Genomic DNA, 17777 nt, shown 5'->3' with positions numbered 1-17777 from the left:
CCTGTTAATACTAATCTCCCATTTGGGGTTCCTCCGTTCATCTCATCAATCCCCCCTAGCTGTTGTAATTGGGACGCCCAAAAATAGCACTCCGGATAAGGGACCGCGAATCCTCCTTCCTCTCCCGGTAGCTGGAGCATCCGCAATCTCAATCTGGCCTGTCCTCCCCTCCATATTAACTCCCCAAACAACATCTCGATTTTATTAAACCAACTTTTGTTAATCCATATTGGGGCATTATGTAATATATATAAAAGTTGGGGCATCCATATCATTTTTATCAGATTGCATCTGCCAGCCACCGAGAGAGGCATTCGTTTCCATATAGCAATTTTTTGTTTAAACTTAGTCAATAATGGGACTAAGTTATGACTTATATATTGCTTAGGATCCCTTGATAAGGTAACTCCCAGATATTTCAACTTATCCACTATTGGCATTTGGGGGGTTCCCAGGGCCGTTTGCTGACCAATTGGGTCCAAAGGAAGACATTCCGATTTTTCCCAATTTATCTCCAGCCCTGTGAAGCCTCCAAACCCTTGCACCAGTCCCACTGCCCTTGGTAATGAGTACCTCATATCCCCCAAAAACAATAGGATATCGTCTGCATAAAGTGAGATTTTTTCCTCTCCAGTTTTTCTTACGAAACCGACTATCTCCCGGTTTGCTCTAATTGCACATGCCAAGGGCTCTATGGCCAATGCAAAGAGCAGGGGTGATAATGGGCACCCCTGCCTCGTCCCTCTCCCCAGCTCTATTTTCCCGGATAACTCATTATTAATTTTTAGTCTTGCACTAGGTTTGTCATATAGCATCCTAATCCATCCTATGAAGGAAGGACCCAGGCCAAATTTCTCCAAAACTTTCCATATATATCCCCATTCTACGCTATCAAATGCTTTCCTTACATCCAATGCCACTACTGCACCCGGAGTATCGTTATCCATTGGGACCTGCAAATTCAAAAAGGCTCTTCTAATATTTATACTCGTTGATCTGTTGGCTATAAACCCTGTTTGGTCCATATGGACTAATCTTGCTATAACTCGATTAAGCCTAATCGCTAATACCTTGGCCAGTATCTTTGTATCGGTACACAGGAGAGAAATTGGCCTATACGCTGCAACATCTAAGGCAACCATGGCAACCTTAAACAGTCTTTCCCTGAATGTAGAGGGAATTCATTTACCACAAAAACAAACTAAAGCATTCCATTTCTTTCAGGCACAGAAAGCTCATATAGTTTGCTTACAGGAAACTCACTTTACAGTGGACTCCACACCAATATATGAGCTCCTCTTATCCACAAATTTACACAGCCTTAGCTACCACTAAGAAACATGGAACCCTTATAGCTTCTCACCGCTCTATCCCATTTATCCTCAAATCATAAATGAAAGATCACGAAGGGAGATATATTATACTTATGGGACATATTATGGATACAGCAGTTACAGTTTATTATTACGCCCCAAACAGCCTACATCCTTTATATCTCACCTTCTAAAAGTAGTATCCACGCACAGTATGGGTACAATTATTGCGTATGGAGACTCAAACCAGGTCCTCCTCCCATTTCTAGATAAATCACCATACTCTCCACCGAGAAGCCCAACCAAGCAATCTTTTTCATAACTTCCCTCGAGATGTATGTTACCATAGATTCTCTCATCAAGCATTATACCAATCCCTTGGTCATACCATAACGCAGTATATACACCAACATAGCATCTACTATACCTAAAAAACACATGACTCTTTATGGTACCTCCCTGATATTTTGCTAAAAAAAAAAAACATCTCATTGCCTCATATTTGAACAAGCCTCAAAAAGGAATATCTGACGCACAATACTTCCCCTGAAATTTCTACACTGAACTCTGGGAAGCAAATAAGCCAGTACTACGTGGAATATTCCAAACGCAAATCAGCAATGCTTAACCACTTCATGACCAGCGCACGCCGATGTACATCAGCAGAATGGCACGGGCAGGCATATTGGCATACAGGTACATCCATTTTTATATGCCACCCTGCCATCACTCGCGTGCCAATCGGGACCCCTGTGAGTCCGGTCGTGGGTCCCGCGGACTCTATCGCTGCGGGGATACCCGCAATCATCTCACGGGGCGGCTGAATGGGGAGATACCGTTGTAAACAGCATCTCCCCATTCTGCCTAGCAACAAGTGATGCTGATCTCTGCTCCATGTGATTGGAGCAGAGATCAGTGTTCACTAACACAAAGCCCAGCCCCCCACAGTTAGTAACACGCACCTAGAAACACTTAACGCCTACATTGCCACTCCCTGGTTAACCCCTTCACTGCCAGTGTAATTTACAAAGGGATCAATGCATTTGTATAGCATTGATTGCTGTATAAATGACAATGGACCCAAAAATGTGTCCAAAATGTCAGATGTGTCCGCCATAATGTCGCAGTCGCAAAAAAAAAAAAAAAAAAAAAAAATTATATATATGTAGAAGAATAGGTATCGGCCTAAACTGAGGGAAAATTTTATTTATTTTTTATATATATTTTTGGGGATATTTATAACAAAAAGTAAAAAATGCGTTTTTTTCAAAATTGTCGCTCTATTTTTATTTATAGCGCAAAAAATAAAAACCGCAGGGGTGATCAAATACCACCAAAAGAAAGCTCTATTTCTGGGAAAAAAAGGACGTCAATTTTGTTTGGGAGCCACGTCGCACGACCGCGCAATTGTCAGTTAAGGCGACGCAGTGCTGAATCGCAAAAAGTGGTCTGGTCTTAAGCCAGCAAAACGGTCCGGTCTGAAAGTGGTTAAAACGCGAGCAAAAAATTCTCTAATGCAAACTGGACTTAGAACATAACACTGCCTTTGGACATTTCCAAGATAATCCTTCTTCAACCACAAAAACTAGATTAGGAAAGGCCCATTTAGAATATTTACAATGTTCTAGACATGCCTTCTTTATGAACTCTAACAAACCGGACACTATGTTGGCACGTGCTCTCAATTCTAGGCATAAACAATCTAATACCATCCGAATCATTGTCGAAGAATTATACCTGCAATCTGGTTAAAATAGTCCACAAATTTAGATCTCATTTAGCTTCCCTATATTCGGGAACAAAATAATTTAATCCTTCTGAAGCTGATGCCTTTGACTCTCAATTAAAGCTTCTTGAACTAACTCAGACCCAACATTCTCTTCTTGAAGAACCCATTTCTGTGGAAGAGGTAGTGAAAACAATTAAAAGAACTAAAGCAAAAAACAAAAAAGACCAGGCCCCGATGGTTTTTCCACTCCTAACCAAAGCTTTCAATACAATATTAGAAGGATACGCATTTAGACAAGAATCACTAATGGCAATTATCTACATGACCCCAAAACCAAATTCCGATAACACATCCTGCTTGAATTTCCACCCCATTTCACTTTTAAACCTTGACATAAAAATTCTAGTGAAAATTTTGGCATCCCACCTCAACAAAATCATAGGTAACCTGTAGGCTTTATGTATACTGGCCAAGCTGGTGACAATGTGAGTCGAGCAGTACTCTTGGCGCACATTGCCAAAACTCGCCGCATTCCCTCTCGTTTCCTTTCCCTTGATATTAGGAAAGCTTTTGATTCAGTTTCTTGGCCCTATTTATATCACACTTTCCAGAAATGGGGTTTTGGACCCCACTTCATTAAATGGATAACAGCACTTTATGACAGACCTCAAGCATATGTAAAATATGCAGGCTATAAATCTGACTCTTTCAAAATAGAAAGAGGCACACGTCAGGGATGTCCACTTTGCTCACTTTTAATAGAACCCCTAGCACAATACATTAGACTAGACACAACAATAACTGGAATAGAACTAGGAGGCTTCCATCACAAATTCTGCTTGTTTGCAGATGATAGTTTACTATTTTTATCATCTCCCCAAGTCTCTGGTCCCAATCTATTACCTATCCTTAATAGGTTTGTCAATATATCTGGATTAACAATTAACCCCAAAAAATGTTTACCACTGAATATATCCCTACCTGACAGAGAAAAAGACACGGTAAAATCAGCACTTCCATTTACCTGGGCGGAAAAAACAATCCCATATCTTGGTATCCACCGAACAGCATCTATCGCAGATCTCTTTTCAACCAATTACCCACTTAAAAGTGACTAATTTAAAGAAACAATGGTCCCACCATCCACTATCTTGGCTAGGTAGGATTAATACTATAAAAATGTCAATTTTACCTAAAATTACTATAGTTGTTCAGAGTCCTGCCGATCCTGATCCCAGCATACTTTTTACTTGAATTCAGAAAAGGGCAATGACATTTGTATGGGGATCTTCCAAACCTTGCATTCCTTCCTTTTCGGGTTTTCCCAACTTTGCGTTATGTTACAAAGCTGCCCATATCGCAAGCTTACCAAAGTATCATGCAACACAAGAAACCCCTTTGTGGGCATCAATAGAAGTGACTGAATGTGATCCCTTATCAGTCTCAAACCTTCTATGGCTTCTTCCTAAATATCGCACTGGTCTACATAACCCTATTACTAAACACTTTATATCCCTTCGGGATTGGTTTTAAGCCTAACACCAATCACTATCCCCCACACAATCCTCTCCTCTCCTTCCTTAAAAATCTGGCTTTTTACCCAGCATGGGTCTTCCAAGTCGTTCAAATTCTGGGCTTCCCTTGAGGTTTTGAGATTACATCAGTTCGTTACATCCGCCAACATTATTCCTTTTCAAGATTTGCAAGAGACTTTTGGGTTACCCCCCTTGGAAATATTCCGGTACCTCCAAATTAAAAATTTCTTCACACCTTACACAAATATAGACACACCACTTGATCAACTCACAAATTTGGAAGCCACATGTAAAAAGGACCCACATGCCAAGAGATTAATCTCTTCTCTTTACTTTAGTTATTAGTTACACCCAACTCTGACAAACCTTCCTATACTCAGAAATGGGAGGAGGACCTTAGGTGTACAATAACCGATACAGAACGATCAGATATCTGGTTGGCTACCAAAACATCCTCCCCTAACGTTTTAGAGGTTAGAGAAACCAATTATAAAGTCTTGACCCAGCAGTACCTCGTACCTGCCAGAGTTGCTCTCCATCCTGCTCAGCGCTTTGCTTTCGTGGCTGTTCGGACTTGGGCACACAAATGCACATCTGGTGGGCCCGTCCTATAGCTCAAACCTTCTGGAAGGAAATATTTTTAAATTTCCGCCAAACTATTCAAAATGCCAATGCAACCAGACCCTACCACAGCATTACCTAATCTTATATACTTGATGCATATACAGTTCAAGCTTTGTCCAGCTCCTTACAGCTGCTAAGCAAACTCTTGTGAAAGCAAGGAAATCCCCCTTCTTTGGGGGTAGCTGAGTCAAAACATAGAATGAATAACGTCATGATCCACTCTAAAATGGCTGCCATAGAACATAATCAAATTCCAAAATTTGAAGATATGCGGCACCCATGGGTTCATTCTTTCACACCATCATCCTTTGATGATTCAGTCCTCCTGCCATGGTAGTTAATATTTGATGGAACTCAAACCTTACTAAACCCCACACTGGCTCTCAGATCAATCCAGTAAATTTCTTCTCTCCTCCTCTTCCTCTATTCCCTTTCCCTCCCAACCCCCTCATTAATTCTTGAAGCTCATTGTTACTAATGTATCTCATCAACTTTATATTGGAAACTAACATGGTAGGAATAGATGGATACCTTTTGATAAAATCTATCAGGTCTAAAATCTCTTTTCTGAATATTCTCATTTAATTATATGTTTTAGATTCTTACCCACTTCCGTAATTATTGAGCTTAATTTGTTATGTTAACATGTATGTTAAGCTTATTACTAGGGCAGCACAGTGGTGTAGTTGTTAGCACTCTCACCTAGCAGCAACAGGGTCGCTGGTTCAAATCCCGACCGCGACACCATCTGCCTGGAGTTTGCATGTTCTCCCTGTGCGGGTTTCCTCCGGGTACTCCGGTTTCCTCCCACACTCCAAAGACATGCTGGCAGGTCAATTAGACCTTGTCTTAACAAAATTGGCCTTAATATGTGTGGCAAGAAAGGGCCCTGAAGCGATTCAGTTCGCATAGGTAGCGCTATACAAGTCACTCATCACTCATATGAACTTAATAAAAATCTTTTGATAAGGAAAATGTAACAAACAGCAGGGGTGGATATTGAATCAGTCACCGGATTTCAATGTTATTGAGGTCAGACCCTGAAGTGCCGTGTCCTGTGAATTCCCTTACAGTACCTGCTTTGTCTCCTGTGGTCATCAATGTTGTAAATATTCTTGCTGTAAAGAGAATATAGTTTTGTTATATACATGTGTAATTATATAGAAATTAAAACATTTCTCAGTATGCTGCAGATTTTCTTAGCTTTAACTTATGTTGTCACTAATAAGTAATACATAAAAGATCAAAACAATAATTTTTTTTTTTTTTTTTCAGAGATCTTTCTAGACAGACAGTTAGGGCTGGTTCACACCACAAAAAACGCACTCCATATTCGTACCGGATGTATTTCTGCATGTGCGTTAACGTATTTCGGTGCATTTTTTATGATTTTCTGAATGCATTCCAGGTGCTTTAGTGTACTGGGGTCCAGTGTGTTTTTGATGCATTCCGGTGCATTTTTGATGTGTTTTACTGCGTTCCAGTACAGTCCAGTTCAGGAAAAATGCAGCACGTTTTACTTTTTTTTTTCCTGGAACTGGAATGCCCTGGAACTGACCGCACTGGTGTGAACTATGCCATTAGAAACCATATAACCTACTTTACATGCAGAAAAAAAAAAACGCACTGGACTGCAAGTGGTGTGAACTGGCCCCTACGCCATAAAATGTCTGCTTCCACTAAAGAAAACCTGTGAAGAAAGCTACCTGAAGACTGCCATTACTAATCTCGCTTTCTAAAAACATCAGTTTCCTGGATGTCCTGCTGTTCCAATGCCTCCAATTGTTTTCAGATTTAAAGACCTGGAACAAGCAGGAAGAGCAGGAGTTCTGACTTCATTTACTACATGCTCATTTTAGGCCAATGGATCTAAGAGGATGAGCATTGATGCCAGACAGCTGGCATTTTCAAAAGGAGGTCAACAATGGCAGCCCGCTCTTCCTTTCAAAATTGCTTTGGTAAAAATGGTAAAAATTCTGCCTTCAATCATGGTGAGAGTCTTACTAGCAGAGGTATAGGTCGCCATGGCCCATGTGAGGGCGCTAGCTTGTCCAGAGTCTTTTGCACGCCAGAGATGTTGCAGCTGGAGAAACTTGCTTGAGGCGCTGATCACTGTGCACAGATTCTGTAAGACACAAAGTTTCTATTACAATAACAGCACATGGAGTAATCTAAACCAGGGGTCTCCAAACTGCGACCCTTTGCTTTTCTTTATCTGGCCCTTGGGGGAACTTTTTTTCCACTGATACAAGACACTATTCCTCCCTCTGATACCAACGCTGGGGCAATATTAATTCCATGGACCCCAACAATGGGGCGAAGTGATATATTGTTGAAACAGGTATCCCAATGATAGGGAGCCATCGTACACTCAGGTGCTACTTCCACCATATAAATACAAGCTGTGCCCTTACCAGATAGCCAGACTCCACATCAGAGGAGTTTAATCATGCATGGAATCCCACATCATGAAGGATCCATCTACTGGAGGTAGAGAAGGGTGACATCACAGCGGTTGATGCTGGTCAATCACTCTCTCACGGAGGCTTATGTAAAAAAAAAAAAGGTAAAAAGTCACCACATAGCAGAAAAACCAGGGTGCCATTAAAACTGACCACAGGTCCAATACAATGTAACAAGTGGATAAAAGTTCTCACATAAAAATCTGCAGATCAGAGTAGCATGGTACATAAACTCTGGCCTACTAGTTTCATCACACATAATGTCATCAGGTGCATGATGACACCATGTACGATTAAACTTTTTCCAATAAAACCCCCCTGGTTTTACGCTATGTGCTGACTTTGTGTTTTTTTTTTTTTTTTTTTTTTTTTTTTTTTTACATAAACCTCCATGAGAAAGAGTGATTGACCAGCATAGGCGGCTGTGATGCCACCCTTCTCTACCTTCACTGGATGGATCCTTCATGATGTGCGATTCACATGCTCACCATCTTCCCTAAATGCCACTAGAAGCAGGTGGGGGGGGGGGGGTACAGGGGTGCTGTGGTCTTTTCTGAGCACAGCCCAAAGCAGGAGGACCTCACACTTCTTAAACGCCCCTTTATACCTGGCCTTATAAACATCAGACTTACCAGTGCCAAGTCTATTATCCATTTCTGGAGGACCAAAACATTCCAGAGTACTAAAAAGCTAATGTGCAGTTAAAGAAAAGCTACTGTGCATTTTCAGAGAGATACTACTACAATGTTTACTTGATAGCAATGTCCGATTTGATTTATGGAATCCATTTTCTTGCTGTGCCATATTTTTATGCAGATTTGTAGTTTCACACTGTAGTGGCAGAGTAAAAGCAATAAAGGAGGTAGTCATACTTAAAGCTTGCAGAGAAACCCCACCCTGTTGGTTTAACCACTTGCAGACCGGGCCATAGCCGATAGACTGCTACAGCGCAGTCATGCTTTTCTGGGAGGGCGTCCATGGACGTCCTCCCAGAATCTTGCTCTCGCGCACCCCCTGGGGCACGCTCCCGCAATCATCTGTGACCGCCAGGTCCGGAAGACCCGGCGCATCATGAATCGCAGTAAACAGCTGTTGGTAGCGGCCATTTACCACGTGATCGCTCAGTCAAATGACAGAGAGATCACTTGTAAACAAACCTCCCTCCCCTCTGTACCATTCGATACAGTGCGAGGGGAGAGATTGCAGCAGCGCTGTGAGCTGGCTGTGTAGTGCCCATTGCACTGTACTGTACTGTACTGTACTGTGACAATACTCTGCAATAAATTTTAACAGAAACTACATTTTTTTTACCGAATTTTCAGTCTTTTTTTATTCATAGCGCAAAAAATAAACAACCCAGCTATTATTAAATACCACCAAAAGAAATCTCTATTTGTGTGAAAAAAGGACAAACATTTCATATGGGTACAGTGTTGCATGACAGAGTAATTGTCGTTCAAAGTGTGAGAGCACTGAAGATATTTGCATTGGGACTGTGTGGGTAATGCTGCCAATCTGCCAATTTACTGTTTCTCAAAAGAAAGCTCACATTAGAGGAGTTCAATAAATGATTTTCATTTTTAATTAAACATATGATTGTTGTATTCTGAAATGGTTTCAATTAAAGTTTATGCACATTGTATGCTACACTCAAGGCATGGTGATAACCGTCACAGTTGCCAGTGTGCTTATGTCAGGTCTACCCTAATCTTCACTGAAAAAGAAAAGCAAAAAACCACAAGTCCTCAAATGACTGGTGTCATAGCTCATCACATGTGCAGCACCATAGCAATTGTAGAGCTAACCAGAGCCTAAGATGGTGTCCTCTTCAGTGGATACGATGGCTTAGTTGTTCATTGTTAAATATGTAGGTCAGTTTAGAAGAAATTTGTCTTAAGGCAATTAGGGAGGCTGCCATGTCTGACAAACTCTCAAAAATACTAGTTGCCTGGTTGTCATCCTGACCCTTTTTCTCCATCACTTAGGGGTATACTATGTGAATGAGACAGTGTCACTGAGTAATAACAAGTATTCATGTAAATATTTATGACTGCTCTCCAAAAACTCCTTATCTACATATCCAGATCCATGGGTCAATTTTACAGCCAGCAACCATCATTTTTAGATGGTGGTCAGCAATTGCATCCTTAATATTTAAAGTGGGAGCAAACATCTCCTAAAACGTGCACCGGTTAGCAGCTATTTACTGTATATGCAGCCTATGACATCATCGGCGCATGTGCTCTGAAGGGCCGTTCTTTCAGAGTCCTATGCCATTAACAGCGGCTTCCGCGCGGGAATGACATCATCACAGCTCTGGCCAGTCACACAGCCAGAGTCCGCAGACCCAGAAGAAAGACGGGTGAAGATGGAAGCTGCCTCCAGTGATGACAGCGTTTTACTGGAATGCTTCTTTTTCAGGTAAGTGTCACAAGTGTACAAGTGCACTTGTATTGAGGGTGTAACCTGGTGCAATTGCCCCACTCTGCAACTGAAAAAGGTACAGACAGAGAGCTAGAGGAAGAGTCTGCAGGAGGCGGACGTTGCATTGTGAGAGTAATACTTTGCAGGCTCCTGCATAAAATGTGCATTTATTAAGGTGAAATTAGCCTTTAAAATTTCAGCGTCAGTTAAGGGGAAAAAAAAGTTAAGTGTCAACTTTAAGGGCTGGAGTAAATATCATGGGTCTCAGGTATAGACCGCACACGCACGCACAAACACGAGTAGACCAGAGATGAAAAAGGACCTGTGCACAGTTTTAATTTTTTTTTCTCTACAAATTAAAAAGTACCATTGCTGGGCCGCCAGCACTACAATCCCCCATCATTCCCTGCATGTCATTTATTGCATGCTGCAAAGTGAAGTATCACAGCTCCCATGAATGATTGTTGACAGGCAGCACAGTGGCTAAGTAATTAGCCCTTCTGGCTGGCAGCGTCAAGGTCATTGGTTTGAATCTCAACCATGGCACTACCTGCATAGGGCTTGCATGTTCTCCCTGTGTCGTTATGGGTTTCCTCTCACATTCCAAATACATGCTGGTAGATTAATTGTTTCCTTTCTAAACTGGCCCCAGTAAGTGTATGTATGAAGAATGGGAGTTAAGGGACCCTTAGATTGTGAGCTCCTTGAGGGCAGGGAGTGATGTCAATGTATATATGTAAATTGTCGGCACTATATAACCATCTGTAATAATAAATACAATTCACCAACATTGCTGTTGCTTCTCTACTTACCGTATATACTCGAGTATAGGCCGACCCGAATATAAGCCGAGGCCCCCAATTTACCCCCAAAAAAACTGGCAAACTTATTGACTCGTGTATAAGCCGAGGGTGAGACATGCCTGTCCATCCCTGTGTGTGTGTCCGTCCATCCCTGTGTGTCCGTCCATCCCTGTGTGTCCGTCCATCCCTGTGTGTGTGTGTGTCCATCCATCCATTCATCCCTGTGTGTGTGTGTCTCCATCCATCCATCCATCCATCCCTGTGTGTGTGTGTCTCCATCCATCCATCCATCCCTGTGTGTGTGTGTCTCCATCCATCCATCCATCCATCCCTGTGTGTGTGTGTCTCCATCCATCCATCCATCCCTGTGTGTGTCTCCATCCGTGTGTGTGTGTGTGTGTGTGTGTGTGTGTGTGTGTGTGTGTGTGTGTGTGTGTGTGTGTCCAGCCTACCTTTGTCCCGAGCCTCCGTCCCGTGCCTTGCCTCCTTGCCTCCGTCCCGTGCCGTGCCTTGCATTGCATCCGTCCCGTGTCGTGCCTTGCCTTGCCCCCGTCCCGTCCCGTCCCGTGCCGTGCCGTGCCGTGCCTTGCCTCCGTCCCGTGCCCTCTTCGTCGGCGGCCATTGTAAAATTCAAAAGCTGCGCCGCCGCCTTCGCCTGTGATAGGCGGAACACTGAATTTCCCAGCAGCCTGTGTTCCGCCTATCACAGACGTCGTATCATCCTCGTCCGTAGTACGAGGATGATACGATGTCCGTGATAAGCGGAACACAGGCTGCTGGGAAATTCAGTGTTCCGCCTATCACAGGCGAAGGCGGAGCCGGAGGCGCGGCTTTTGAATAGAATGGCCGCTGTCTGTCTGCTCGACACGCTGATCGAGCGGGCAGACAGCGATGACTCGAGTATAAGCCGAGGGGGGCACTTTCAGCCTCAAAAAAGAGGCTGAAAATCTCGGCTTATACTCGAGTATATACGGTACACACAACCTTCCCATACGAGACGTTCAGCTACCTTAATTGTAAAGGATACATGCTGGAGTAAGTCAGGGCATTTTGCATGCTTCCAGTGTAGTAGAAGACAAACAACAAAAGAACAACGTCTGGAAGAAAAAGAAAAACTTGGCATGATTCAGTAAAAAACATAATTGCTCCAATGGTTGACTTGAGCCGCTTGGTCATTTTTACAACTGAAAAAGTTCCAGTAATCAGCACAGGAACCAGTAACATACAGGTAAAGATGGAGTCACATCATTCATAATGCACATCTAAAAAGTAGAAAGGGTCCACAGTTCTTCAAAAGGGAATGTATAATATTTTTCTATATCAATATATTCTATTTTAGATTTCCCCATTCTTTTCAGACCAGGAAGGTGAAGAGAAAAAGGAGAAAGGAGTTGCCCGGTATTGGTTTGGAGAAAGTATAAAAAAAAAGTCGCTTGTCCAACCATTGACTTGAATAATTTCAAATGACTTTTTGTTCAAGTACCATGTCAGTGTCTTGATTTTCATAGACAGACGTGGGTGTGTGCTAAGGGTCATACATTATCACTATCTTTGCACCATCTAGTTAGATAAATATTATTGCCATTCCCTGCACTGTGGTCCTAGCTGGTGATCAGTTCATACAGCCATAAAACAAATGATAAACAAGACTAAGCTGTACATTGGGTCCTTTATACTCACCTTGTGCTATGAGCATTGGATACTCCAGGTAGGTTTGCATTGGGTAATCATAGTACATCTGGTATCGCAGAAATACAAGAAATCTAGAGGGAAAGAAACAATGCAACATCGTTTAGTGAAAAGTATGACTGGCTCTAAAGAAACAGATTATCAGAGAAACATGGAGGCTGCCTTTACCAAGCATGTTTCTGACGGCCTTTTTATTTCAATACTTGGGGTCCCTGGCCCAGAATACAGATAAGGACTTCCGATTTTTGTTGATCTGCAGTCTTGACCCAAAAAGCATTGAAGAGAGTTGGCTTAACCACTTTAAGACCGGGCCTCTTTTTTAGACATGATGTTTACAAGTGAACATTTTTTTTGGCTAGAAAATTACTTAGAACCCCCAGACATTATTTTTTTTTTCCCTAACACCCTACAGAATAAAATGGCGGTCGTTGCAATACTCTTTTCACACCGTATTTGCGCAGCAGTCTTACAAGCGCACTTTTTTTTTTTTTTTTAACATACCTTTTTTAATTCAAAAAATAAGAAAACAGTAAAGTTTACCTAATTTTTTTTTTTTTTATATTGTGAAATATAATGTTACGCCGAGTAAATTGATACCCAACATGTCACGCTTCAAAATTGCACCCCGCTCGTGGTATGGCAACAACTTTTACCCTTAAAAAAAAATTCTTCAGGTTGCACGTTTTGCATTACAGAGGAGGTCTAGGGCTAGAATTATTGCTCTCGCTCTACCAATCTCGGTGATACCTCACATGTGTGGTTTGAACATATATATATATATTATATATATATATATATATTTATATATAGATAGATAGAGAACCTGCAGCATGGGTGAGGACAGCCGATATTTTGGAGCTTCCCTAACATCAGCTCTTTACCACGTGATCAGCTGTGTCCAATTGCAGCTGATCATTATGTAAACACAAGCCAGTTATCAGTGTTCTTACTATCAGTGCAGTCCCACCAATCAGTACAGCCTCATCAACACACATCAGTGGATACCTGTTTGCAAAATCTTATATCAAAATATGAAAAGAAAAAAAAAAGGTTTTACTTTTTTTTTTTTATATAAAAAAAATAAAAATAAAAAACCCAGCAGGGCGGCCGCTCTGTGCAGAATCACGTACAGGCAACCTGCTCCCGCTGTGATCGGGACCTGCCAATCATGCGAGACACAGGCAGACCAGCGATCTGCCTATGTAAAAGGCAGGGCAGATCACAAGGCAGATCACCGTTTCTGTGAAGGGAAGGCAGTGATCTTGTGCTTCTGCTAAGCAGAGACACGGATCTCTGCCTTTCCACAGTGTACACACACACACTAAACCCTTAAATCGCCCCTGTTAACCCCTTCCCTACCAGTGTCATTAGTAAAGTTACAGTGCATATTTTTTTAGCACTGATCCCCATTGGTGTCATTGGTCCCATAGTTAACGTGTTTTTTTTACCACCCTTGCACCAACCGCATCCCCCCTTTAGCTGCAGTGGCATGGTATGTTGCCCCCTCACCACCTGATATAAACCCATAATTGCCATGCACGCAATTGCTATATGGTAGTATGTAGAGTGCACGAATAATTGTTAAGAATCAAAATTGCAATCTTTTTCCCTTCCCGATCTTCAAAACAGCATGTCACAATCTTTCTAACAAGAGCAGAGAGAGAAAATAAAAATCCAGGCAGTCTGCCAAGTTTTATTACAACACCAGAAGAAGTAGAAACAAAGTATCTTTTCATTTTTTTATCAAAAGGAAAGATATCCCGCGTGTAGATGAGGGAAGTTTAATCATTTAACCACTTGCCGTCCGCGCTATAGCCGAACGACAGCCACATCGCAGACCCGAATTTCCGAGGGGCGTCATATGATGGCCTCCCCTTTGCATGCTCCCCCCGCACCCCCTGCAGGGAGCATGCTGTGATCACTGAGTCCCCTTACCACATGATTAGCTGTCAGCCAATGACAGTTGATGTAAACAAAAAGCTCAGTAATCATTTTTTTCTCCTCAAGCTGATAGCACGAGGAGAAAAAAAAAAAAAAAAAAAAAAAAGCCGATCACCGGCTTATGTTCAAGGGACATCGGTCCTGAAGGAGGAAGCAGAGGTGCACCTGAAGGAGGGTGCACCTGTGCCCACCAGTACTATATTCAACACCTATCAATGCCCACATGTGGTATCAATCAGTGCCACTTATCAACGTAACCTACCAGTGCCCATCAGTGCAGCCTCATCAGCTTACATCAATGAAGGAGAAAAATTACCCGTTTTGCAAAATTTTATAACAAAATATATATAATAAAAAAAAAAAAAACACACACAGAGGTGATGAAAAGAAAGCTCTATTTATGTGTGTGTGTGTGTGTGTGTGTGTGTGGTGGGGAATGATAATTTCATTTGGGTACAGTGTTGAATGACCACACAATTGTCATTCAAAGTACATCAGCGCTTAAAGCTGAAAATTGGTCTGGACAGGAGGGGGACTTAAGTGCCCAGCAAGCAAGTGGTTAAAGACCAAACCTTTTCTGACATTTGTTGCTTACAATTAAAAATCATTATTTTCTGCTAGAAAATTACTTGGAGCACCCAAACATGATATTTTTTTTTTAGCAGAGACTCTAGAGAATAAAATAGCGATTGTTGCAATATTTTATGTCACACCGTATTTGTGAAGCACTTTTTCAAATTAATTAATAATAAAAAAAAAAAAAAAAAAAAAAAAAAGGGAAGAACACACTAAACAGTAAAGTGTGAAAATGTGAAAGATGATGTTACACCGCAAGAATCATGATCTTTATTCTAAGCAAAAAAAATTTTGATTCTCATTTTAGTCAGAATCGTGCAGCTCTAGTAGTATTGTAATTCCAGGTATAAATCAGGTGTGAGAAGGTGACACTGAGCCCGGAGATCTCACTTCTCCCATGTTGTTGAGGTAGATCTCCACCACTGCTTCAGCCCGGAAGATTTTACCCCCTTCCTGACCAGAGCTCTTTTTGTGATTCGGCACTGCGTCATTTTAACTGACAATTGCGCGGTTGTGCGATGTGGCTCCCAATCCAAATTGACGTCCTTTTTCTCCCACAAATAGAGCTTTCTTTTGGTGGAATTTGCTCACCCCTGCGTTTTTTTTTATTTTTTGTGCTATAAAAAAAAAAAAAAAAAAAAAAGCGACAATTTAAAAAAAAAAAAAAAAAAACGAATTTTTTACATTTTCCTATAATAAAAATCCCCCAAAAATAGTTCAGGCCAAAACGTATTCTACATATTTTTTGGGGAAAAAATTAAAACAAATAATCGCAATAAGCATTTATTGATTGGTTTGCGCAAAAGTTATAGAGTTTACAAAATAGGGGATAGTTTTATGGCATTTTTATTAATAATTTTTTTTTTTACTGGTAATGGCGGGGATCAGCGATTTTTACCATGACTGCGACATTATGGCGGACATATCGGACACTTTTGGCACATTTTTGAGACCATTGTCATTTATACAGCAATCAGTGCTATACAAATGCACTGATTCCTGTGTAAATTACACTGGCAGTGAAGAAGTCAACCACTAGGTGGCAGTGTAGGGGTTAAGTGTGTCCTGGGGTGTGTTTCTAACTGTGGGGGGGGGGCGTGGCCATGTATGACATGTCACTCATCTCTGCTCCCAATCACACGGAGAAGAAATCAGTGACACTGTCACTAGGCAAATCTTGGATTTGCCTAAGGATACCGGAAGCGACGTCCGGGGTACGAACGAGGAGTCCGTTCGTTTTTTAGCTGTAACGTTTTTACTGTATTACTAAATGTGAGTACCCAGGACTTTGTCCTTTTTATAATAAAATCTGTGTGACATTACTTCACTATTGGAGCCCCTCTTCTTTTTTCCGGGTTTGATCTGTGGTCCATGGCTGAGTACCTGGAGGGAACCATCTGGGGTGCCTGTATCAACTGAGGACATACACCTTAAACCATTGGAGCATATTGCTGTACCTATATCAGCTGAGGATACACACCCTAACCATTGGAGCATATTGCTGTCTAACTGACAGCAGTGAGGTAAGGTACCCACTGCACTCAGTGTGTGCGCACCTGCTTTGAGGAGTTGTAAGATCACCGGTGGAACTATCCCGTGTTTGTTCACAGAATTAACCTTTTACACAGCATAGTGTGGATTCACTTATTTGCATGACCCGATATGGATTGTCATTTTTTCAACAAATAGAGACACTTTAAGGAATTTTTTGGGATTGTGGTTTATATCTAGCCTTATTTATATATTTTTTTATATAATATTTTTTTTTATATACTTTTATATTTTCTTTTGTGGTTTTACTTGCTGGATTTTACCTTTATACAACTTTCAACACATACCTTTTCACTTGGATGCACTTTTATGGATTGAGACACATTTTGTATTGTACGCCTTTCTGGATTATTATTACCTGCATTTTTTTTATTGCTTCACTTGCACTTTATTAGGAATACGTAGACTATTTGTATCCTTTACTGATCACTTTATAAATGTTATTGGGAATATGTGTATATTCTGAATACCCTATTAGTCACTTTATAAATTATTTTATGCATATAGATATAGTTTAAATTAATTGTTTATTATAATCGCATAGGTGTGTCTTTCAGATTTTGTATGCGATTATTTATTCACTATTATTTGATTTAATTAATTTTGTGTGGAGCGCAACACCATTCTTTTTCATTAGTATGCCTCATATATGCCATCTGAAAGTGCCCACAAGTGCCACCTAGAAGTGTTGCAATGTCCAGTGCCCATCAGTGCCGCCTCATCAGCGTACATCAATGACGTACAAAAATTACCTGTTTTAAAATTTTATAACAAAATGTAAAAAAAATTTATAAATATTTTAATTTTTTTTCCCAAATTCAGTCCTTTTACATTTTTTTTAACAAAATCGCACAGGTGACCAAATACCACCAAAAGAAAGCTCTATTTGGGGGGGGGGGGATGATACAAATGTAATTTGGGTACAGTGTTGTATGGCCGCGCAATTGTCAAAGTGTGTCAGCGCTGAAAGCTGAAAATTGGTCTGGATAGGAGAGGGGTTTAAGTGCCCAGTAAGCAAGTGGTTAAAGTAACTCAGTTCCTTATCGCAAACAATGGCCTGGTCATGAATGGGTAAATCATCCGGAGGTGAAGTGGTTAAACACCACCTACAGAAAGCTCAGTATGGAGGT

At 41.2% G+C, this 17777-nt stretch overlaps 1 protein-coding gene across 1 annotated transcript in view; it reads right to left on the bottom strand.

Moving 5' to 3' along the window:
• Nucleotides 1–17777, bottom strand: part of SLC66A3 (solute carrier family 66 member 3) — a 28020-nt gene that overhangs the window by 9901 nt on the left and 342 nt on the right. The window contains exons 2-6 of the mRNA XM_077488793.1: nt 12571–12653; nt 11918–11987; nt 8296–8353; nt 7206–7326; nt 6278–6319 (exon numbers count right to left, since the gene is read on the bottom strand). Of these exons, the coding sequence (XP_077344919.1) occupies nt 6278–6319; nt 7206–7326; nt 8296–8353; nt 11918–11987; nt 12571–12653 (374 nt within the window). The remainder of the gene's footprint in view (nt 1–6277; nt 6320–7205; nt 7327–8295; nt 8354–11917; nt 11988–12570; nt 12654–17777) is intronic.

The sequence above is a fragment of the Lithobates pipiens genome, unplaced genomic scaffold (genome assembly GCF_037356315.1).
Source record: "Lithobates pipiens isolate NorthernLeopardFrog02 unplaced genomic scaffold, aLitPip1_a1.2 Scaffold_18, whole genome shotgun sequence".
Classification (NCBI taxonomy): Eukaryota; Metazoa; Chordata; class Amphibia; order Anura; family Ranidae; genus Lithobates; species Lithobates pipiens.
Note: the sequence above shows the minus strand (reverse complement) of the source record. Positions and strands in the feature narration are given on the sequence as shown.